At 37.8% G+C, this 25,320-nt stretch overlaps 2 protein-coding genes across 16 annotated transcripts; one reads left to right on the top strand and one right to left on the bottom strand.

Annotated features, from left to right (window-relative positions):
• Positions 1-139: 139 nt before the first annotated feature.
• vbp1 (von Hippel-Lindau binding protein 1) lies at positions 140-5,192 on the top strand. The gene is made up of 6 exons (XM_007250198.4): positions 140-287; positions 1,966-2,090; positions 2,705-2,771; positions 2,874-2,972; positions 3,542-3,680; positions 4,954-5,192. The coding sequence occupies exons 1-6, from the start codon at positions 207-209 to the stop codon at positions 5,028-5,030; spliced, it is 588 nt and encodes a 195-aa protein (XP_007250260.1). The 5' UTR covers positions 140-206; the 3' UTR covers positions 5,031-5,192.
• A 3,264-nt stretch (positions 5,193-8,456) lies between these two features.
• Positions 8,457-24,308, bottom strand: rab39bb (RAB39B, member RAS oncogene family b). Of its 15 annotated transcripts, none has more exons than XR_007440307.1 (6): positions 23,926-24,308; positions 18,766-18,992; positions 13,427-15,060; positions 11,285-11,506; positions 10,969-11,096; positions 8,457-10,938 (listed from the first exon to the last, which is right to left on the bottom strand). XR_007440307.1 is itself a non-coding variant. In XM_007250197.4 (3 exons), exons 2-3 carry the CDS (start codon positions 18,978-18,980, stop codon positions 14,634-14,636), a joined length of 642 nt encoding a protein of 213 aa, XP_007250259.1. In that variant the 5' UTR covers positions 18,981-18,992; positions 23,926-24,308; the 3' UTR covers positions 13,084-14,633. The 15 variants fall into 15 exon arrangements, 1 of the variants encoding a protein (XP_007250259.1); XR_007440309.1 differs by having other exon boundaries at positions 8,457-10,874; XR_007440310.1 differs by having other exon boundaries at positions 11,285-11,474.
• Between the last annotated feature and the right edge of the window lie 1,012 nt (positions 24,309-25,320).

The following is a 25,320-nucleotide window of genomic DNA, read 5'->3' as shown; positions in this document are numbered from 1 at the left end:
ATATGTAACCATATGAACAGTTTAAAATAAAATATCTGAGAATGTACCGCTAATAAAGCTCAGATTCAGAGCTTTAACTAAGCAGAAGCCTTTGATTATCAGCGTTAAACCCTCCGGGACGCTGCTGCAGCTTTATAAAGGCCGGGCGGCTGGCCGGAGAAACGCCCAACGTCACCTAAAGAGGAAGGGCTACGGGTCTTTCCAAAATGGCGACGACCATAGAGAGCAGCAATGCTGGAGCTGCGAGCAAGAAAAAACACCTCGGGATCCCCGAAGCGATCTTCGTGGTGAGTGAGCCGCGGACAGGGAGGTGTAAGAGGGCTCGGAGATGTTTTATAAGCCGGTTTGGAAGCTGTTTATCGGGGTTAAAGCCGTTAGCGAGCCCGCTGAGTTAGCGCGGTGCTGCAGCCTGGCCGTTTCCTTTTAAGGCTGTGGCCCAGGCTAATGCTGCTTTAAGAACAAATGGAGGCTAAAAATGAGATTTTCTGTGTTACAAAATCAGCAGTCTATATTTTTCTAGCAGCTACAGTGCATATAACTTAAGTTCATAACGGCTCTGATAGGTTTTCTCCTTATACTAGCCTTTTATTACTGTTCTGTAGTGGAGAGTTTTGTATGGCCCATTGACTGTAACGTTAATGATGAATAGTAGCATAGCTTGGTTAGCTGCTGCAGTAGTTTACTGACTACAGAGGCTGGATTTTATATCCAATATAATATTATAATTATTAATCTCCAAAATAATGATAGGTTGGTTATTTGGGTGTAGCACTATCAGCAAATAATGTAAATGTAAAGTCTAGTAAATATTGTAAAGCAAAATATTATTATTATTATTATTATTATTATTATTATTATTATTATTATTATTATCATATTAATATTAATAATAAGCCAATATAAACGTTTTTAATGAAAGACTTCTATAAAATCATTGTCTGAAGCACATAGATTTAATATTTTATATGTTACCATTAACATACAGTAACAGTCAATGTATATCAATGTGGACACCTCTTCTCGTTCAGTGTTTTCTTTCTTTTTATTATTATTTTTTAATAAATATATTTAGTTTAATCTCTAAAATAATGTTAGTTGATTGTTTGGGGTAGCACTACCAGCAAATAATATAAATATAAAGTCCAATAAATACTGAATAAATTCTCTTCTTCTTCTTCATCTTATTGTTGATTATCTGGAGAACATAGATTATATATCTTCATATGTTACAGTTACAGTTAACATATATTTCCATGGACACATGTTTTCTTCTTTGATTAATTAATTAATTTCTGGTAGAAAACCAGCAAATAATGTAAATGTAAAGTCCAGGAAATACTGTATAAAATAATTATATAAAAAAAAAAGGTTTATGTACTAGTACAACATCATATTTGCTAAATATATAGCTCGTAAGCATCATTCCTAATGGAATTTATACAGAATTTCACACTGGAAGATGCTTGTTATGACATATCTGCAAATGTATTATACTGTACAGAAAAAAATGCTGTAATCTTTATTTTTCAGTGTAACAGTAGTAAACATCACAAATGGAGAAGGTTTTTACAACCAAAAAGAAATGGAGAAGATTTACATCTGTCGATGTATATGTTTATTGTGCTTTATGTTGATGTATCATTAAACAATGGGCTAAAAGTGCTGCTGGTTTGTATCAGAGTACTGTTTACTGGAGTCATGACAAAGCAAGAACCAAGTCAGTTTGCCCCCTCATCCTTCTTTTTTTCAGGGACTTTTAGCCTCAGATAATTCTTTTCATTAACTGGACAAAATAGTATGTGCAAATATCACTTATTAAAGCACTTTTCATTATTGGGAAAGAAGCATAATGAACAAATCCAGTCTAAGCATATCATTTATAATTTTGCATGCCACTTTCATTATTGGGTTAATTTAATTATTGACCTGAGGTCCAGGTACATGACTGTCTCTTCTTTCTTTTAGGAGGATGTGGACTCCTTTATGAAGCAGCCCGGCAATGACACAGCAGATGCTGTACTAAGGAAGCTCGATGAACAGTATCAGAAATATAAATATATGGAGCTTAACCTGTCCCAGAAGAAACTCCGGTTTGTTTATTGTTATTATTATTATTATTATTATTATTGTGAGGTATGGCTGCTTTATTTTGTGTTTTTTTGTGGTTCTAATTATCTTATTAATTGTCCTTTACAAATAATGTTCTTTACAAGTAATGGTTAACCATTAGCCGGTTTTGTTCTAAAAGAATACAATGCTTTTGTTGACAGTTGAGTGTTCATTCCCTTGCAGTGGCACAGTGTTTCTTATCCTAAAGTCCCAAGTGAGCACAATTGGCCTTGCTCTCTGCATATATTTTTATATTAGTGATACCCAGTGGCATTTACCTTTTATTGGACGCTTTCTTCAGAGGAGATAAACTTTTTATCAATTAAAATTGCCTGACCTCCACAAATGCTGCCACTGTCACATATGCTACTTTGACTGCCTGTCATGGTTGGAATGCATTTAATGTAATGGTTCATCAGGACCTCAAATATGGTGTCAGACATAATTTGCTGTGTCATTGTGCTCTATTTATGAAGTATTTTAACATATTTCCAGTCCTAGTCATAGTGTGTGATTGCTGAAATGGGCTTGAAATGAGCCAGTACAAATCCTAGCGGTCCAGAAGTTGTGAAATGTGGAATTTTGCCTTGTTTAGGTTGAAAAGCCAGATTCCACAAATCAAGCAGACGTTAGAAATCTTACGGCACATGCAGAAGAAAAAGGTAAGCAATACTGTTAACTGTAGTAATAAAAATCAGCTTCTGTCTTTCTGCTCTCCTTTTTTCAGTCTACTCATTCAGTAATGTCTCCTTGTCTTGGTACAGGACACTACAGATCCAATGGCGACTCACTTCCTTTTGGCTGATAACGTGTACTGCAAGGCCTCCGTCCCTCCCACAGATAAAGTGTGTTTGTGGCTTGGGGTAAGTATTCAGCTCACACCTGAGGAGCAATGCTGGCTCAAAGGAGAACTTTAATTGACTTTTGGTGTAGTAAAACATGCTTAAAAGTTATACCTTTGTTAAACAGCCCACCACCACTCTCCTGCAGCTTTCTGAGGCCCAGTTATTTTGTGCTTTTTGCCAGGCACTCTGTACAACCGTGTCAGGGCATATTTTGCCCCAATAAATCGCTTTTTACACCGTTATCCAGGCTCAAAGTAGCTTCACATTTCTTTGGTAGAATCTGGAGAGCCCAGACATTTAAATCGAGGCATTAGTAACTTAAAAAGTACTATAGAATCTTAAAAAACACTCTTTGCTCACATTTGTCCACAATTTTAGGATTAAAAAAAAAACAGAACTTTAAAAACTAGGAAAAAACACAGTCTAAAATTTTCCATTTTCTGTGGCAAATGTGTGACCAGTAAGCTACTAAAAAGGAGTCTTCATAGAAAAGGCCCACTGTGGGTTTTGGGATGCAGCTTATACTGTATTTTCATACAATATACAATTTTCATTGCATGTTCTTATATGATCGCTTTCTGAAAAAGGCAAACGTAATGTTGGAGTATGACATAGACGAAGCCCAGTCACTCCTGGAGAAGAACCTCGCCACAGCCTCCCGAAACCTGGAGTCCCTAGAAGAGGACCTGGATTTCCTCCGAGACCAGTTCACAACCACTGAAGTCAGTATCCTTTCTCTAAAGTGGAGATGCCCCAGTTTTGTAATGTACACTGTACGTCTGGGTAAGTTACCTAGGAGCAGAGTAAAATTCCTAATAAGAAAATATATTATATTAGATTAGGTTAGATGTAGCTTCTTTGTAAAATTTTATTACATATATAAAGTGTTTAAAGTCACCGTGGCAAGTGATGGTCTGATTAATTAGCAGTGGCTGTGTGAACTACATAACATATTATATGACCTGGAAATGGAGACTAAACTTTGGTTATTGTAATGATTTATGGCGATCATCTTCTCTATGCTGCTTTTAAGTAGCTTGTAGTTTGTGTATCTGTTTAACAGTTCGGTTGTCATAGGAGCATATTACTGTATTTAAGCCACTGAATTGTTATAATGTGTTGTGTAGTCTTAGTGCTGACTTCATCACAGTACTGTAGAGCCCAATTGAGACTTTATAGATGACACCATTACTGTGTTCTAGATTTCAGTCTAGTTTCAGGTATTTCCAGTCTTAGAAATTGGTCTCTTCAGTTTTTTATCAAGTTTTTTAGCCACAGTTTAAAACCTCAGACAAGAGCAAAATAAACAAAAGGAGACTAGACAGTTGGCTTGGTTCTGTTGTCTAAACCAGTATTTATTAATCCTGCTCCTGGCAACCCTTGGTTAAACCCACTGGTTAAAATTGGCCAAGTCATTACACTTGATCCAGGTGTTTTGTGTACAGGATTACTAAAACTACTGCTGTTTTAATGGGTCTGAATGCTTCCTATTATTTCCATTTAAGTAAAACTGAAATGAACAGCTTCAATAAAAATAAATAACTAAATGTATTATTTTTTATTTTTATACATTTTTTCTTTCTTCTCTTTTAAAAAAAAAAAAAAGACAAAAAAAAAAACACACTGCCTGACTGATATGCTGATTATCAGCTCACTAAAGCCCCACACTGCAATTTAATTTTAGTCTGACAAACTTCAGATCCATTTGACTAAAATGTAAATGGGATCAGGATACAGTTCATATACAAGTCATTTGAAGTAACCAGTTGTAAACCGGGTGTTTGTGAACAGTGAACAGGTCATATTAGTTGTTAATTTGCAAGTAAGTTCACCTAGTATTTCAGTTATGCAAGCTTTTAGAATAGGCTTGTTAATTAGCAGGTCTTTAGCAAAGTGCTTATTGTTACAAAGCTTTTTAAAAACTCACCCCATTTCTTGTAGGATAGGATAAATTAAAACAAACTGTGTGAACAGCATTCCTTAACAGTGTTCCCTTCAGATATGGCGCGTGTCTACAACTGGGACGTCAAGAGGAGGAGCAAAGACAACCTCCTCAAATCTGCTGAAAAGTCTTAGAGGAGGGGCATTGCTTTTCCATCCCCGACCACACCCCAAAACTCTCACCCCTGATAGTACCAACTGCCCCATGTGTCCACCTACTTCCACACTGTTATCTATTGATTTGTTACTTTTTAAAATATTTTTTCAAGTAAAAAGGAAAAAAGAAATCAAACAGAAGTGACGGCAGCAGTTTCTTTTCTATGATTTTTATTATAATCAAAAGTTTGTGTTTCACTTATTGACTGATGATGATGACACTGAGTGCTTGCTAAGCTGTTTACTGTCTGCGGCAGGCTTGTACTAATTAGTGAATATCCTGAATGTGCCAGGAGCTTGGGAGGAGAGAGCATGTGAATGGCGAGGGCAAGTGCTCAGAAGGAATGTCTTTGTTCATCGGTCAATCTTCCCGTTTATCCTGAGACTCCTTCCCCTCGCTTCTTGTCTTTCTCTCCTTCTCTTTCTCCACAGCTCACATCTCCTTTTAAACCTGCTGTTTCTTCTCCTTTGTTTTTTTCCTACTGTCTCTCATCTGTATTTATTTGTCACATTGTATCCATTAAATACTGAATGAGCAACTCGTAATGAAGCTTTTGAGGAAAAACACAACATGGACGAGATGGTGTGTGTTTTTAACCTGTTACATTGTTCTGATACTTGAATTAGATCTCACTATGGGTTTAACATTCAATCAGATTCATCAAGCACGTGTTTTACTCTTTTAACAAACCCACTTTAATTCAGGGTGCTGTGTTGGGAGCTGGAGAAACACTGTTATTTGTATGACTGTGGTCCTCCACAATCTGTGATAGATTACAGGTGGCTTATTATTTTAATTTAATCACTTTTATTATTATTATAGTTATTTTTCAAGATGTTCATTAGACCGTATGTCTCCCTAATCACTTAACTGTGTTTGTTTTAGGTTTATTTAAACATGTCAAACCTTTGTCTCAAAGTCTAAACCATCATTGTATACATTTGGTACAGGTAATTTTGGTTTCAGACTGCAGTTAAGTGAGCGGACGTGGGATACATCTCACTATACTTTACATTGGTTGATTTGTAGGATGTTGTCTGGCCTTCCCAGGGGTTTGTCTTAAGTTCTGCCTGAAATTTAGCTTCCATTTGTGTGCATATGAATCCTGCAACAGAATGAGTGTAATAGATTTCATTTTATTTCCTTAATTTTATGTTTATGAATAAGAGCTAGTCTACAGTTATGGTAGATATAGTATATGTAATATATGCAAGCTTTTTTTGCTCATACTGCTACATATTGTTGCAAATGAACCAGAAAATAGCTGACGCAGACCGAGATCACCTCTTTTAATCGGATCATGTTTTGGGCTATGGTTTGGGGTGTCTTTTAGACCTGCTAATTAAGTTCATGCAGGCACTCCTGATTTCAGACTGCAGTTTAGTGACCTTTGCAATGTCCTGTCATCCTGTGTTTGCATGCGAAGGGAACATTGGTTCTTTTTCTGTCTTTTAGTGTTATATGGGTGACAATAGCCTGACTCACTTTTCTGTAATTGGTTGGAAAGTCTGAGTCGCTTAAAAAAATAATACTAAATTTCACACAGCAACCAAACCGAATCATGGTTCAGGCAAGAGCCTGGACCAAACAAGGCAATAGGTGTGAAAGCCCTTTTAGGGCGATGCTAACAAGTCTTGTCACCTGTTAGCTGGTGTGGTAGAACTAGCAGTTTTTTCTTCAGGTGTGTTTAGCTGTCCAGTGACATTGTATTAACAGCAGAAAATAACTAAACTAGATAAGGTTAGATCAAGCTTAAATTATGCAGGCTCAACATTCAAATGCAGTTTCCTGAGACAGGTTATGCTTTGTACAACATCCCACTGCTAGCCCTTAAGAAAGTGACTCGATTGCTGTGATTGACCCTGGGCCATTTTGTTAATAGCTGTTAAAATATGTATATATAATATATAGGTGCCTTTAAATGAATTCTACAATTGAATCAATATAATAATATGTATCTTAAGAACTCACCTTCCCATTTTTTCTGTGTGGTTTTGGAAGCTTCAGCTGCATCATCTCCGTAAGTAGGTAGTTAAGTGTTATAAATCAATAACAGTCTGGAGAATTCATATGTCCTCTCTTACACAATGAATGTGTCCTCAACTCTAATTTTTGAAACTTTGTGCTATAAACTATGCTTAAATATCATGCCCATGTATGGCTTGTGTGGTTAACCCAACTGAGTTCCAAAAAATGTTCTAAGGATGTGGTCAATTTGGAAGCCCAACATGATCCGAGTAACAACATACAGGTGCATCTCAAAAAATAACAAGTTTCTTGAAAAGTTATTTTATTTCAGTAATTAAGTTTGAAATGTCAAACTTATATATGTCATAGATTTATCATACACAGAGTGATCTTTTTTTAAGTGTTTATTACTTTTATTGTTGGATGATTATAGGTTTTAGCCAATGAAAACCCAAAAATCAGTCTCAGAAAATTTGAATATTACATAAGACTGATATTTTTAGCAGTGTGGGCATTGTGCCAAGTCCTGCTGGAAAATGAATTCCGCCGGAAGCATGGAGTGCTGTAAACACTGCACTGATTTTAGACATAATAAAACACAGTGGACCAACACCAGCAGATCACATGACTCTCCAAACCATCACTGATCATCAGTAAAGTTTACATTTCATTTGGAAATCAAGGGAGGAAGAGTGGAGAGACACACAGTCCAAGCTGCTTGAGGTCTAGTGTGAGGTTTACACAATCAGTGATGGATGGGTTTTAAATGGGTGTAAGCCATAATCAACAACAGTTAAAGAAATAAACACTTAAAATAGATCACTCTGTGTGTAATACATCTATATAATATATGAGTTTTCCATTTTGTACTGAATTACTGAAATAAAGTAACCTATCAATGATATTCTATTTTTTTGAGATGCACACCTCACACCTGAGTTGACTGTTTCCAGTTACATTCTGTGTATTTCAAAATATATTTCTAAGCTAAAGACTTACAGGTAAATGTAACCAAAGTGTATCCCACTTTGCCGTTGTTATCATTGTCCCAGGTTAGCATTGAAAATGACAGGACAGTATCCAGTATTTTGTGCATCCAAGATTTAATAAGAAATAAATAGACAGTGGTGCTAATAAACTGTGTAATATTGCTGCTTTTACTACTGTTGATACTACTCTCGGATGGTGAGGCTCTACTGACTTTCTGAGTAGGAAATTCAAGTTAGGGTTCAAGTGGGTGTATTCTAGTTAGAATTTTATACTTTGGAACTCAGAATGTCTTACTTCTAGCAGTAATGCAGGCACATCAACCCTGTGTTAATACGACTGGACAGCTTCATGTTTATGTGTTGCCACAATCTACAACAGTCTTGTGCTGCAATACAAGACCTAAAATGATCACTGATAAAACCTCATTAAATGAAAGAGCAGTTCAGTCATGTCATGGTATTTTAATCTTTACTACAGTTCAAGTTCTTTTGATAGAGGTACAGAGTGTCACAACTGTTCATGTACAGGTGCGGTTATCAGTAGTTCACTCTTCATGAGCTCATGTCCACCATCTGTGACTGTGGGCTCAAGAGAATGAAAATGTAAACCAAAGAAAAAAGCCCAAACCAAAATGTGCCCCACCACTAAGAGCCAGGCTTTAATTAATGACAGGATTGAATTAAGTGATATGACTGGCTGCACAATATCCAGATGTATTCACTCACCCATCCAAATTACTAACTAGGCATGCAAACTGCTTCTACAAACATTAGTGAAAGAATGGGTCGCTCTCAGGAGCTCAGTGAACTTCAGCGTGGTACTGTGATAGGAAATTTCCTTACTACCAAATACTCCACAGTTAACTGTCAGTGATAATATAACAAATTGGAAATTTGGACAGCAACATAGCCATGAAGTTATAATCCATCTAAAGTGACAAAGCAGAGTCAGTGGAGGCATTTAGTGAGTAGAGGTTGCCAAATTTCAGCAGTCAATTGTTCTAAACCTCAAATCTTCATGTGGACTTCAGATTATCTCAAGAACAGTAGAGTGTAGGGAGCTTCATAGCATCGGTTATCCTGACTGAGCAGCTGCATCCAAGCCTTACATTACCAAGCATAATGCAAAGTGTTGAATGCAATTACACTTCTCTGTTTGGCAACCCGGCAGTCGAGTCTGGGTTTTGCGGTTGCCAGTAGAGCGATACTTGTTTGCATTGTGCCAGTTGTAAAGTTTGAAGGGGGGGTTATAGTGTGGGGTTGTTTTATAGGACTTATCAATGCTGTCCAATGAAAAACAAAATTTCTTGATGAACGGACCAATAGAAACTCTTCATAATTACCTGAAATAAGCTCTTTTTGCATTGACTTTCGTTAAAAGTTTACAAGGTTTTTTAGGTAGATAGGTGTTTTTCATTGGACAGCAATGAAAAATGTATACTAAGGCATACAAGTGAATACTTTTGGCAATGTAGTGTATCACTTACTCTTCTACTGCAGAGGCCAATATTTTGGGCAAGAATTAACATGCAAGTTTACTGTGCAGCCCCAAGAAAAACAGACATTCACTTCATTCAGCAACATGTATTCCAGTCCAGTCCGGTCTGGTTTGGTCTGCTGGGTGGGGCAGTGTGTGATGACTTAATTGTGGATTAAGTAGGAAAAAGACAGTGAGAAGCAGGTAGCAGAAAGTAAATATGCTTTACAGTAGGTCATACAGATTATCAATTAAGTGACCAACTGAATGCAGGGCATGGATTGGAAGTGGGTCTTATAACTGGGGGTTTAACGGTGTGTTGGTACAATCCCTAGCTGTAATATCTGAAAACACTTCAGGAAGTCCACAAGTTATGGTGTAATAATGCTTAGCTTTTGTATGAAGACACAGACAGCACTAAAGATCTGTTGTGTTTTAGTGTCATAGAACATCGCACCTCATATCCATTGTCCTTCAAAGTCTCATTTCTTAAATAAATCCCTTTGGTAAGAAGCACAATTCGGTTTCGTATCTTAATCAGTGTCCATACTTCAGATTACAGTTTATGCTCACATTCAGTGACTCAGCATATCCTCAAATCATTTGATATGGTCTAAAAACAAGCAAGATCTCCATCGTTGTGGAATTAGGTATAATGCACTATACTGCAATACACCCTTCCAACTCACATTGTATCCATAGTCAAAGCCTTGACATGTATGCATACACAACCCAACCCAGAGATAGAAGTCTTTTAGCATTCTGTGCACCAAACAGCAGTTCTTTTCACAGTCATCACTTAAAAGTCATCAAAAAAACAACTGCATCAGGTCTCGTCGAGAGTGCTTTCAGCAGATCCAGTCTCATGGGAAACATCTCATGGCTTTTAAGTGATTGACAGGTGTATACTTTGGGGTCCTTAGGGATAAGGTGCTGAACATAAGGCCCCGATTGGCCATTCAGGGGGAAATAACCCTTCTTTTTCATTGGTCGGTAGACAAGAGCCAGAGCACATCGACCCAACAAGCCCAGACGCTTGGCTACCATGTTCCAGTCACATGGTTCTGGAATGTTTTCTTCCATTCACGCTATTCAAGAACATTCTACTAGCTCATTCAGCTCATTCTAGAACATACCCTTAATTTACATTCTTCTAGAACATCTCCCAGTTTATTCAAACTGTTCTAGAACATCCACCTCATTCACACCATTCTAGAAATTACTAATTCCACCATTCACACTGTTTTAGAACATTCTGTCATCTCATTCTCACTACTCTAGAACATTCTGTCAACTCATTCTCATTATTCTAGAACATCCTGCCAACTCATTCTCACTATTCTAGAACATTATCACCTCATTCTCACTATTCTAGAACATTCTGTTAACTCATTCTCACTATTCTAGAACATGCTGCCAACTCATTCTCACTATTCTAGAACATTCTGTTAACTCATTCTCACTATTCTAGAACATTATCACCTCATTCTCACTATTCTAGAACATTCTGTTAACTCATTCTCACTATTCTAAAGCATTCTGTCATCTCATTCTCACTATTCTAGAACATTCTGTCAACTCATTCTCACTATTCTAGAACATTCTGTTAACTCATTCTCATTATTCTAGAACATTGTCAACTCATTCTCATTATTCTAGAACATTGTCGCCTCATTCTCACTAATCTAGAACATTCTGTCAACTCATTTTCATTATTCTAGAACATTCTGTCAACTCATTCTCACTATTCTAGAACATTCTGTTAACTCATTCTCACTGTTCTAGAACATTCTGTCACCTCATTCTCACTATTCTAGTACATTCTGTTAACTCATTCTCATTATTCTAGAACATTCTGTCAACTCATTCTCATTATTCTAGAACATTGTCGCCTCATTCTCACTAATCTAGAACATTCTGTTAACTCATTCTCACTATTCTAGAACATTCTGTCATCTCATTCTCACTATTCTAGAACATTCTGTCAACTCATTCTCACTATTCTAGAACATTCTGTCACCTCATTCTCACTATTCTAGTACATTCTGTTATCTCATTCTCATTATTCTAGAACATTCTGTCAACTCATTCTCATTATTCTAGAACATTGTCGCCTCATTCTCACTAATCTAGAACATTGTCAACTCATTTTCATTATTCTAGAACATTCTGTCATCTCATTCTCACTATTCTAGAACATTCTGTCAACTCATTCTCACTATTCTAGAACATTCTGTTAACTCATTCTCACTATTCTAGAACATCCTGTCACCTCATTCTCACTATTCTAGAACATTTTGCCCCATTTACACAGTACAACAATATTCTACTTCATTTACATTATTCTAGAACATCCACCTCATTTACACTATTCAAACAAAATTCTGTCTAATTCCCAGAATTCTAGAACATTACACCACTTTTACAGTTACACGGTTCTCCCTCGTGCACTCTATTCTAGACCGCCTTCCTGTTCACACTGTTGTAGAGCATTTACCTAATTCAAACAGCTCCAGAACATTCTACCACTTCATTTCACTCTAGAATATTGTACCACCTCATCCCACCTATTTCATAACATTCTAGTCCATATACACAGCATAGCGATATCCTCCTTTATTTTAACTACGCTAGAGCACCTCTTTGTTCACACTGTTCTGGAACATTCACCTCATTCTAATTATAAAAGACTAGTCTACTGTCTTATTCACAGTATTCTAGAACATTGTTCTATTCCATCCCACAGATCACAGTGTACTACTTCCCCTCTATCTGCACTATTCTAGACCACCTCTCTGTTCACACTGATGTTCACTCATTCACTCTGTTCTAACATATCCTGCCCTGTTTACACAGTTTAACCATATTCTCCTTAATTTTGAACTTTGATTAGAATGTGTTCCCTTTCATCCATCTACAACATTTTCTCTCTGCATTTACTGTACTAGAAACCCCTAATCATTGGCATGGCTCTAGAATCCATTCATTCAGTTGGAGTATGTATTCCTTCTCTTACACATTTCTAAAACATTCTCCCAATTTACACTTTGCTAGAACAGCCCATGTGTTCACACTGTTTTAAAATGTTATCAGGATGTTATCTCCCTCATTCACATTGCTTTTAGATAAACACTCCACATATAAACAAATTTTCCCACAGTTCTAGACCTTTCTTTGCCTTTTGGACTGTTTAAGAATGTTTTTAATTAACATTATTTTAGAATATTACCCATTATCCATGTTATTTTAGAATGTTCTGATTTGTTTAAATAGCTTCAGAATGCTCTAGAATGTTTTCTACCTTTAATGCTGTTTAAGGATGTTTCTCATTCAGTCTTTTAGCATTCTGTGCACCAAACAGCAGTTCTTTTCACAGTCATCACTTAAAAGTCATCAAAAAAACAACTGCATCAGGTCTCGTCGAGAGTGCTTTCAGCAGATCCAGTCTCATGGGAAACATCTCATGGCTTTTAAGTGATTGACAGGTGTATACTTTGGGGTCCTTAGGGATAAGGTGCTGAACATAAGGCCCCGATTGGCCATTCAGGGGGAAATAACCCTTCTTTTTCATTGGTCGGTAGACAAGAGCCAGAGCACATCGACCCAACAAGCCCAGACGCTTGGCTACCATGTTCCAGTCACATGGTTCTGGAATGTTTTCTTCCATTCACGCTATTCAAGAACATTCTACTAGCTCATTCAGCTCATTCTAGAACATACCCTTAATTTACATTCTTCTAGAACATCTCCCAGTTTATTCAAACTGTTCTAGAACATCCACCTCATTCACACCATTCTAGAAATTACTAATTCCACCATTCACACTGTTTTAGAACATTCTGTCATCTCATTCTCACTACTCTAGAACATTCTGTCAACTCATTCTCATTATTCTAGAACATCCTGCCAACTCATTCTCACTATTCTAGAACATTATCACCTCATTCTCACTATTCTAGAACATTCTGTTAACTCATTCTCACTATTCTAGAACATGCTGCCAACTCATTCTCACTATTCACCTCATTCTAATTATAAAAGACTAGTCTACTGTCTTATTCACAGTATTCTAGAACATTGTTCTATTCCATCCCACAGATCACAGTGTACTACTTCCCCTCTATCTGCACTATTCTAGACCACCTCTCTGTTCACACTGATGTTCACTCATTCACTCTGTTCTAACATATCCTGCCCTGTTTACACAGTTTAACCATATTCTCCTTAATTTTGAACTTTGATTAGAATGTGTTCCCTTTCATCCATCTACAACATTTTCTCTCTGCATTTACTGTACTAGAAACCCCTAATCATTGGCATGGCTCTAGAATCCATTCATTCAGTTGGAGTATGTATTCCTTCTCTTACACATTTCTAAAACATTCTCCCAATTTACACTTTGCTTTGCAAATTTTCCCACAGTTCTAGACCTTTCTTTGCCTTTTGGACTGTTTAAGAATGTTTTTAATTAACATTATTTTAGAATATTACCCATTATCCATGTTATTTTAGAATGTTCTGATTTGTTTAAATAGCTTCAGAATGCTCTAGAATGTTTTCTACCTTTAATGCTGTTTAAGGATGTTTCTCATTCACACATTGCTTGAGAATATTCTCAATCTAGAAGATGTTCTAGAAGATTCACCTTCATTTACACTGTTTAAAATGTTCTTTCCAGTCAACCCTGTTGTAGATACTCACTCCCTTGTCATTCACACTGTTCTAGAATGTTCTTTCTCATGCACACTGTTGCAGAACATACATTCAGCCTATTCACACAGTTCAGGAACGCTCACCTTCATTCACATCATCCTTGATTGTTCTCCCTGCTTAATTACACTGTTCTACATACACGCACACACATACAAAATTCATATGGGTTCAAATTTGGTTTATCAGGTTTATCAGCATTAGAAAGTCGATGGTTGTTGGGTCAGTGTGCTGTGGCCGTTTTCCTTTAATTCAGTTTTTAATGGGCAGTAACTCTGTGGAACAGTGGAGGACCAGAAGGGCTGGGCAGGTTTAGGAAGCATTCAGCAGGCAGGCAAAGGGGCTATGTCATATCTGAGGGGCTACAGAGTGCCCTGTGATTGTAACGATCCTGAAGACCTCAGGTTCAGGTTCATGAGAGCGTTTTTTTAGATGGATCAGCAGAAGCACCGGCGCTCGCTCTTGGTCACCTCCTCAGACGAGTGAACCACATTGGGCACAAATCCGCTCCTGACCCCCTCCCAGTCCTCCTGGATGGTGATCTCGCCGTGCTTCACCAGCTCAAAGATATCCCGCGTCAGCTCCGTGAAGGCCCTCTCCACGTTGATGGCATCCCGTGCCGAAGTCTCCACGTAGCGCATGCCATACGCCGCCGCCAGCTTCTCCGCCTCCTGTCTCGTCACCTGCCGCTGCGCCTCCAGGTCACACTTGTGGCCCACCAGGAGGAAGACGATGCTGTGCGGCTGCACATGACTGCGCGCCTCCTCCAGCCACTCGTGCACGTTCTGGAAAGAGCGGCGGTTTGTGATGTCGAAGAGCAGAAGGCCACCCACGGAGTTGCGGTAGTACGCTCTCGTGATGGACCTGGAGGAGAATGAGAAAATGTAAAAATGTAATAGAGAGTTAATGATTGTGTGGTCAGATGCCTACTTAAAGACACTGAATGGTCTAATGAATAGAAGTGTAAGAAAATATCAATATATCAAAGTATCGCGATATTATATTTTGCAATACTGTACTGACTTTCAAAAACACAGTATCTATCGATTTTTAATTAATAGTTCATGTAAAGATGGGACAGTGGCAGACAGTGGGTTGATTTTTTGACCCCATTGATTCAATTAAATAAGAAGTAAACTTTTTTCCACTCAGGTTTAATGCATATGAATGTGTGTTTTTATACTAATAAAATAATCTCCCCCTAAAAAAAACTCAATATGTTTAAATCCCGTTCATGTAGCTTCCGTTCATGCCATCAGCTGCTGGAGCCCTGAGAGAGCACAATTGGCCTTGCTCTCTCTGGGTGGCTAGATGACAGTCTTTCCCCTTACTACTGCTAGGGTGATGTCAATCAGCACAGGGCGTCCGTGAGCTGATGTATCAGACCCGAGTGACTTCGTTTTCCTCCGAGTGTACTGTGATGCTACTCAGCAATGCTGCATCAGTAGCAGTTCAAAAAGAGACGGTGAATGACTTCACATGTATCAGAAAAGGCATGTGCTAGTCTTCACCCTCCTGGTTTTGGGAGCATCACTAGTGATAGGGGGAGTCCTAATAAGTGGGTTGGGTAATTGGCTGTGTAAATTGGGGAGAAAATCTGATAAAAATTAGAAATAAATTAATTATCTAAAAAAAGTCTCAATATGTCAACAATATTGCCAGGTTCTTGCCACTAATCAATATGGCAAAAGCACAATAATATTAAGCCATAACCAAATAAGTTTTATTCATTTTTCTAAGCTGATACATTGGACCAGAGCAAATATAACTGGTACTGCCACACATGAAGTCCCTGGGAACCTACATCCATATTTTCTTTCTAATTAGATTAATTATGCTCTGAGGAACACTCAGTACACAAAATCTGCTGTTCAGTATGAAAGAACTTCCAGTAACCAATAAATTACTGACATAAAACATATGCCCAAACTCTGTATGTTCTGCACACACATTCTAATGAATGCATTTATCTTCTGACACAGATGTGCAAATGCACACACAAATAGCTTGTCTAGTCTCTATGAGTCTCTGTAACAGATAAATATGAAACTTACCTGACCTACCTAATGCTTTGTCACTGAATGCAAATATTCACAGCAATGCTCATAATAATAATAATAATCAATTAATAAGTAGGTAACCCATTAAGTGTGTCCATATGTTATATTATACTATATTGTTGTAAAAGCGGAACTAAAGTTTGTTCTACAGTTGCAAAAAGAGACAAAGTGCCCTATTGGCTGCCCTTTTTACACTAAATTATGATGTGTCCTATAGATTAAGACATTTTGATAATGTGTCATCATGAAAGCTCATCTATTCTGAAAAAGGTGCTGTATGAAATGTCTTCTGTGTCACTCTTACTAGACAGTGTCTCAAAGGGTGTCATTTCCAATGCTTTATAGGGTTCTCCTACAAGTGTAAGAGTTGTTAGGTGCTCCTCTAATGGAGAAGTTCCATGCCATTGGATTAAATGAGATGTGATGCCCTAAAAGCATCCTCACAATGGGATAAACTGCAAAGTGAACTGTTGTCAATGATACTCTGCATTGTCAAGTAGCATCTCAGTGTGAATCGGTTCAGATACATCAGCTCACAGACGCTTTGTGCTGAAAACATCACCCTATGGGGTGATGTGGGAAAGAGCACCATCTATCCACCCATAGAGAGCAAAGCCAATTGTGTTCTCTCAGGGCCCCGGTAGCCGATGGCAAGCTACATGAACAGGATTCGAACTCTTGGCAAACTCCTGCTTATAGTGTTAGCGTTTTAGACTGCTGGACCACTCAGAGCCACTCATTCCCATTCTTAAACTTGCATCTATTCCATCCAATAATGTTTATGTCTATAAGGGAAGCCACACCCTTCCCTTATAGAATGTACATGACCCTTCAGCCTTCAGACTTTTCACTCCACCACTGTGAGTAAAAGAAAAATCAAGGCTGCGTTGTTCTGTAGACTGAAATTGCTGAGGATGGTGATGAAAAGGAAAATCCAGATGAAATCATGTTGTTTTCTACAGAAGCTCAGAGGTCACTGGGATGTATATACTGCAGTATGAGAGTACACAGAGCAGGAGGCAGAGACTGCACTGAGAAAGAAAACACTGTCAAGTCTAGGCGTATAATTAAGATGCGTTCCTCAAAGCTGAAAGATAAAGTGTTAGCGAGGAACCAAAAAAGCCCTTTCAGGAGGCGACAGCGCAGAAAACAAATAACATGTGTCTGTGTGAATCACAGGGATCAGAAATATCATTGACGTAGGAGCAGATGTTTCACCAGAGAGAGAGAGAGCAAACGTTCAACTCTTGTCAACACTCCCAGAGGAGAGATGTCTCATCATTTTAGATAAGACAGCTGTTAGACTGGCCTGATGATTCAGCACCAACCGGATCAAAATCTGTTCAAATCGAGTTCATTCAATACCTGGAACAAGGATTCTAACAATTTTGCTTGAAAAGGAAGTAAAAAAAATATATATATATTTTTATATATATTATAGTTGTGCCAAAATCAGCAGCCCCGCCATGAAAAGCACCCTCTCTCATAGTCAGCGGGAGCCTTGCGGAGTAATACTTAATGTGCTTTAACATAATATTATGGTGTGTCCGAGCAGTCAGGAGCCTTGCGGAGACGCTTAATGCGCCTTACAATCTGGTGTGCCTTATGTATGAAAATAGACTCAAAATAAACTGATAGTGTGCCTTATAATTTGATGCACCTTATAGTCTAAAATATATGGTAAACATTAAACATTCCATGCTTGGCAGTGTTTTTTTTGTATTTCTATTGGTCAATTCATTCAACGTAATATTTCAACACAATGTAAAGAACTGAGATTTACATTGGGTCAAAAATAATACTCTGGTGCACCTTATGTATGAATTCTGGTTGTGCTTACTGACCTGAAAGACTTAATGTGATAAAACAACACAGCTGATGTGCTAAAATCAGCAGCCCCGCCATGAAAAGCACCCTCTCCCGTGGTTAGGAGCATCCCGAAGTAATACTTACTGTGCTTTAACATAATATTATGGTGTGTTGAGAGCAGTCAGGAGCCTCGCGGAGACGCTTAATGAGCCTTATGTGTGAAAATAAACTCAAAATCAACTGATAGTGCGCCTTATAATCTGATGCGCCTTTAAAATATATAGTTTAAAATATATGGTACACATTAAACATTCCATGCATGGCAGTGTCCTTTTGGATTATTTCTATTGGTCAATTCATTCAACATAATATTTCGACACAATGTAAAGAACTGATATTCACATTGCGTCAAAAATAGAAAAAATTGCAAAAATTTACAAGGTTTTGGTATCAACACCAATGACCTTTTTTGATAAGAAGGGTTTCTTAATAAAGTATGTTGGGATTTTGAAAAAACAATAGTATGTGCACAGTTTGTTCAGTCAAATTATCAAATTGCTGTTTAATTATTATGAATTATTTAAATAATTGGTAAATAACTTGATTACTAATATAACTGACACATTTTTCACAGTACCAGCACTACTCCAGGACAGAAGCCATGTTGTCATGTAACAGTGCTTCTACTGTGGTACAGTACCTGAAGCGCTCCTGACCCGCAGTGTCCCAAATCTGGAGTTTGATGCGTTTTCCTGGCTCGATCTCGACCAGGCGAGAGAAGAAGTCCACACCAACTGTGGGGTCTGAGACCTGGGCAAATCGTCCCTCAGTAAAGCGCCTGATCAAACACGATTTACCAACAGTGGAGTCTCCGATTACAATCAGACGAAACTGGTAAAGCCATATCGCCTCCATAGCTGTGCGGCTCTGTGAAGATCAAGAATAAAAACCCTGAATCAATTACAGTGACGGGAAACAGCGGCATACACACAGCCACACACAGATACAGCCACACACACACAGCCACGGCCCCATGGCATCTCTCTTCCCTGTGTTGTTCTGCCAAACACGATCATGTCTCTGAATGTAAACGAGGCTGAATGGAAAAGAGTTTTTTGTGGGGGTTTTTTTCTGCACCCTATCTAACTGCTCCAAGTGTGTCAGAGGGAGAGAAACCTCACTGCAGGCTTGGCTTCAGTTTTACTCCATTACTAATTACATTGCAGACTGCTGTAAGACACGGTTTCAGCTGCTGTGCACTGGTGATCATAGAGCATTACATAAAACCAGCCTACTCTGATGCAACACTCCACAGTAAAGAGCAGTAGTAGCATTTTACATTATATGGTTCCCCATCCTCCTTAACATTAAGAAATCGCTAAAGAATCATTTATTAAATTAATTTTAGGAAACTGAAATGGGTTCTTCTATGACGTAACATCAAATAACATCAAATATCACTTGTATTTTTGTGTAGATTGTGTAGTAATTTTATAATATGGTATATAGATGGCACAGATTGGGAGGAACAAGCTAAATATGTATTATTATATATATATATATATACCCCTGCACAGGTTCAGTAGTAGTCCTTTTTTAGAGAATTGTTGGTGGGCATACCAGAATAAACACACAAGACCTTTAAAATCTGGCATTTGTCAAAGTGGCTCAGATCTTTATGCTAATTTACCCACTTTATAGAACTGACTATATTATTTATCCCACCCTTTGGCAGGTGCCACTGTAATAAAACAATTATTACATTATTAACTGCATCCATATGTGGATTTATTGTTATGACAGATTGGTTTATAATATAACTAAAAATATAATACATAAATATATAAAATATATAATATAAAAGTATAAAGTATACAATATAATACAAGATATCAAGGACATTTCTCAGTGCACACGCTCACTTTACTGCAAAAATGTTATTATTGCACTACTAAATGTTTTGCACTTTTTCATATTCCACTGCTGTAGATAACATGTACTTACTTGTAAATAATATCCATAACCATTACTGTTTTCATGTATATATTTCCATCCTGGATGTAAATTTAACACCAATTTCATATTCATATTTAGATAGCTTATTTCTTTCTTTATTGTATATTTTCTACTTTTATTTTTATGCGGCATACTTGGCGAGGAGCAAAAAAATCATTTCTTTGTATGAGGAAACTTGTTTCTTACTGTGCACATGAATCTCTTTGAATCTTTGATATAATATAACATTAATTATTTAGATTGTGTATGCAGTTAGTTTGGTTGTAGTTTAACTAGAGATGGGAGAGCAGGCTAAAGGGTTTGATTCCAAACAGGGAATTCCGGTTTGGGGGCTCTAAGTGGTCCAGCAGTCTAAAGCTCTGCCACTATGAACAGGAGATCGCTGGTTTAAATCCTGGTCATACAGCTTGTAATTGGCCTTGCTCTCTCTGGGTGGGTAGATGGCGCTCTTTCCCCTCATCACTCCAAAGGGTGATGTCGATCAGCACAAGGCTGTGTCTGTGAGCTGATGTATCGGAACCGAGTCTCTGCGCTTTCCTCCGAGCGCACTGTAATGCTACTCAGCAATGCTGCATCAACAGCAGCTCAAAAAGAAGCGGTGGCTGACTTCACATGTATTGGGGGAGGCATGTGCTAGTCTTTACCCTCCTTGTGTTGTGGCATCACCAATAATGGGGAATATATAGCTGATGGGTAGAATAATTAGCCTGGCTAAATTGGAAGAAAATGGGAATAAATTAGAAAAAGTGGTAAATGCTTCAGCATCTCAAATACCATCTTTTGTTGGAATGTGTAGCAGGGCTAAAAAGTAGGAAGAAATGTACAGTATATTAAAAAATAAATGTAGTTGACCAGATAAAGCATTAAATATGTTGGGTGTATACTGACTGCAATCAAATAAAAGTTAATGTAAAAAATATTTAACATTTACACTACATTTACTTGTGTACAGTCCCAACATTTTTAGATTTAGGTTTGCAACAAAAATGGAACTGTCCCATGTCTTTGCTATTTTCCTTCTTTTAATAGACGGTTATTAGCTAAGCTGAAATGCAGGCTGGCATGGTGGTGCAGCAGTTAGTGTGTGTGTGTGTGTGTGTGTGTGTGTGGGTGTGTAGCACAGCTCCAGAAGCCTGGGGTTGTGGGTTTAATCCAGACAGTGGTCTGGCCTGGTGCCTGCATCTTTGTGTGTGTGTTCTCCCACCTACATTTACATTTACAGCATTTAGCTGACAATTCTATCCACTTACAAGGTTATTCCTATTACAGAGGTGGGCTAATGTAGTATTAGGAGTCTTGCCCAAGGATTCTTATTGATGTAGCACAGCATAGTTATCCAGACCTGGAATTGAACCCCAGTCTCCCACATGGTAGCTCACTGACAGGGGGTCGTGTTATCCACTGTACCCCACCAACCACTACCCAACTCCTAAAGCATGTAGTAGGTGAATTGGATGTATTATATTAATGTAATTAGGTGTTAGTAAATAAGTATGTGAAGCAAGCATATGTGATGGGTCGTGCCCAATTATTCAGAGTACACACCACAGTCAGATAAGAAGATGACTGGATAGCTGAATAGAACAAAAACATAGCAATTATAATAGTTATCATGTATATGGTTTAGGGCTGCAGCAATTAGTCTACATAATCATCAGAAACGCAATGAGAGAGGGGTAATATCTGCTCACTTGTTCACACCAAAACATTTGTTTAAGCTATTTAGTCGAAGTTATTAGACATGTGATTAAGGAGATGGCTTTGAGGAAATTAGTGCTGGACGATACTGAAAAAATTGACATTGTAATATTTTGTTATTCTCTGATATTAAAAAAATCAGGAAGACAATGATCGAGACATGGCATGATATTAATAATTCAATCTGTGTATCATGCAAATATAATATCGTTGCTGTTGATGTTTAGTTTACTACATTATTTGAACAGACATTTGAACTGTCCTTTACACATCAAAAAATTGCACCCGAAATGTTTTGATGAACGAACCAATAGAAAAACTTCAAAATGACCTGAAATAAACTGCTTATTCATTGACAGCCATTGAAAGTTTAGAGGTTTTTTTCTCTCTCCTGAAAAGTTGCTGTTTTGAAGATATTTGTTTTTCATTGGACAGCGACGATATGTAACTTGGTAGATGTTGTCGTGCAGTAAACATATGAACAGCGTGAATGAATATGTTTGTTTGTAATGATTTTTTGGTCAGCAGAAAAAAATCTTTTAATAATAATTTGACATAAGATTGTACATCCTGCAATGTGACAACTGAGCATGTATACATTACAATATCAATGCTGAATTAATATATTGTGCAGCCCTAGCAGAAATAGTTACTAACTAATGAACTATTCAAAAAAATGATTATCAGATTAGTTGATTCCCAAAATAATAGTCGCAGTCTAATTTGTTCTTTTGTCAAAAAATAATTCACACTTGAAACAAATTATTTAAAATTAAAATGTTTTCCATGTCATGGGCAAAGAACCATTCAGCCAGGTGAAAAATCCATGAAGTTTTTAAATTATCCCTGACTGTGCACTCATATCTTTCTTGAGGAAATCATTAAAATTACCTTTTTCCTATTGGAACACTGTTCTCACAGCCTATATATCCATCAGAACAGGGGAAGGCCATTCCAGCCTTTAAGTGTCAGAGAAAACAGTACAAAACTGTCACTGTGTGGTAAGCTTCTTATGACTGGAAGGTATCCTCAAGGGTATGTCTTCAGTATCTGTAGTTAAAGGGACATACTGTACTTGTACTACATTCCCTTGCAGTTGTTTCTTTTTGTCTACCTTTAAGGGACAGCGTTGGACCTGAAATATCATGTTTTACCTTGAAAACTACATTTGCACTGTCTGTGCTTTGCAGTACAAAATGTACTTGTACAGTAGCTTTTTTCTGCACAGTTAAGCACACCTAATTCAATTCACTTATTATTTATCATTCAGCAGGTTTTATGAAATGCTTTTTTGAGCTACTGGTGGAAAACATTTGGTGACTGTAAGCTGGCTGCTGATGCATGTCTCCTATTACACACACACACACACACACACACAGACTGCTGTGTCCAGCCAGGATTATACAGACTGCCTGCCAGTGCAAACATTATAGGCCACAGTATTCAACCAGTCATCCAGCAGCCACAGCCCTATTGTCCCACACAGGATGCCGTAGCTGTAGAGAGCACATACAGTACCTTGCTGCTGCATGCACATAAACAACATGCATATTAGAACAGGTTTAGATCAGTTATGCTGCTTTGAGTTTTATGCATATGATATTCCATCTTCATATGATATTCCATCAACAAATGTTCATAATTAAAACATTTAAAACCCATTGAAACACAAATAATGGTTGGCCATTAGGTAACCCTAGTAAAAATACAACTTAATACTAGTTTTAAGATGGTTGTTGATGCTTAAGGTGGTTGATAAGCTGGTAAACCAGATGAACACATACTCTATACTGGTAGGCTATCTAATTTACTAGCTTTTGACCAGCATAGTGTGTGTTATAATTAATTTTGGACCATACTGGTCAACTAGAATGGTCAAGCCTGGTCATAATATTTGACTGCTAAACATATCCTACACTGGACAACATCTAAGCTAGCCAACCAACATAACAAGCTTGACTAATAGAGTAATTTAATGCTAAGACTAGGCTACAGGATCAGACTAGCTTTCCAGAGGCCCTAGACCTCAGACTCAGCTCTTCTGATTAGTTCAGATCTTCTACTCCAGAGGTTCTAAGCCTTACAAGATGTTAAAGGCCATAAAAACAATGGATAATCTCTTATTAAAGGTATCTTATCTACTCACTGTGTGATGCTGGGCTGCTCAGGTCTCAGCAGATGCAGAAACAGGACTCCATGCTCCTAAAGGGAGGAGGACTTTACAGGAAACCCGCGGCCAGACACACACCTGCTCCAGCCTGCCCACTCCGCTTCCTATTTACAGCACAACCATCACCATCAGCACCACCAGCACCACCAACCCTCAGTAAACAGCAGCAGCAGCAGCAGCTCAGGCAGCGTGTCTCTGCGACCCCCTGCTGTTCCCTCAGAGACTCCCACCACACTTCTCATCAGTTCACACACTCAGACAACGCCTGGTGATCAGCGCTCACGAGCTGCACGGATTGTTTGGGAATTGTGCTGATGAAATGGCAGCAACATCCCACAGCCTGACTCATCCCGCATCAGCACCACAGCCGTAAATCCTGGAAGAGCTGCGCATCTAAAAAAAATACCACAAAGACAAAAACAGGCTTAAAAGTGAATGTGATGCTTTTTTACTGATTAAAAAACAAGCCCCATTTTGTAATTGTATAAATATTAACACATTTACAGAGCGGTCTTATTTTAGTTTAGATTATCTGCATCAAAGATAATTCTGTTGGCAATATCCAAATAACATGCCTACATAAGAGCAGCTCACCTAGGACCCCACAGGTTCTGGCCCCACATATAGATGTCAGTGATATGGCCCATCAGGGTCAGTGACAGGACAAGGAAGAGATAAACATAGGCCCTATCTGGGTTGTATACTGTACATGGGGCCCATCGGACCCACTGGATCTGGTTAAAGTGTGATAATAAACTCTTTATCTTTAAGTTTTCTATCTACCCTGAAGCCAGCTTTATCAGAAATGATTTTAGATGTTTTATCTTAACAGCTATGTTCTCCTAGGACTATGTGTGCTTTTGCACATCTGTGTCAGCAATAACATTACAAAAATGATCAACCTGGCCAAGCTAAACAACCAGCATGATCAAGCTGATTGACTTGTGTGACCAGCAAGACCAAGCTTTGAGACCACCAAATATACGAAAATTCTGAAATGTATGTTCATTTTAAAAAGTCGAGCTGATAATATAAGGTCTTATTAAAAGTCTTGCATTAAACAGAATGCAAGTTTTCAGTAGTGCCCATACTTGTAGATCTATATAAGAACAGCAAAAGTAGTAATTGTATTGTCATTCAAATAGTCTAAAAAGCAAAAATAGGCCTGTACCCACCATTTTCTTTTTTTTTTTCACTAATACATGCACATATAACAATCACAGACAACTCTTTCATATACTACAGCAGAAATATTTTTATTACCAATCACGTATAAGAGATTGAATAAATAAATACAAATTCAGCAACAAAAACTTTGAAGCATGGTTGACATTTATCAGATTTTGTCATTTATGTAAATAGATATCAGCA

The sequence above is a fragment of the Astyanax mexicanus genome, chromosome 8 (genome assembly GCF_023375975.1).
Source record: "Astyanax mexicanus isolate ESR-SI-001 chromosome 8, AstMex3_surface, whole genome shotgun sequence".
NCBI lineage: Eukaryota > Metazoa > Chordata > Actinopteri > Characiformes > Acestrorhamphidae > Astyanax > Astyanax mexicanus.
The sequence above is the reverse complement of the archived record's forward strand: the minus strand, read 5'-3'. Positions and strand labels throughout refer to the sequence as shown.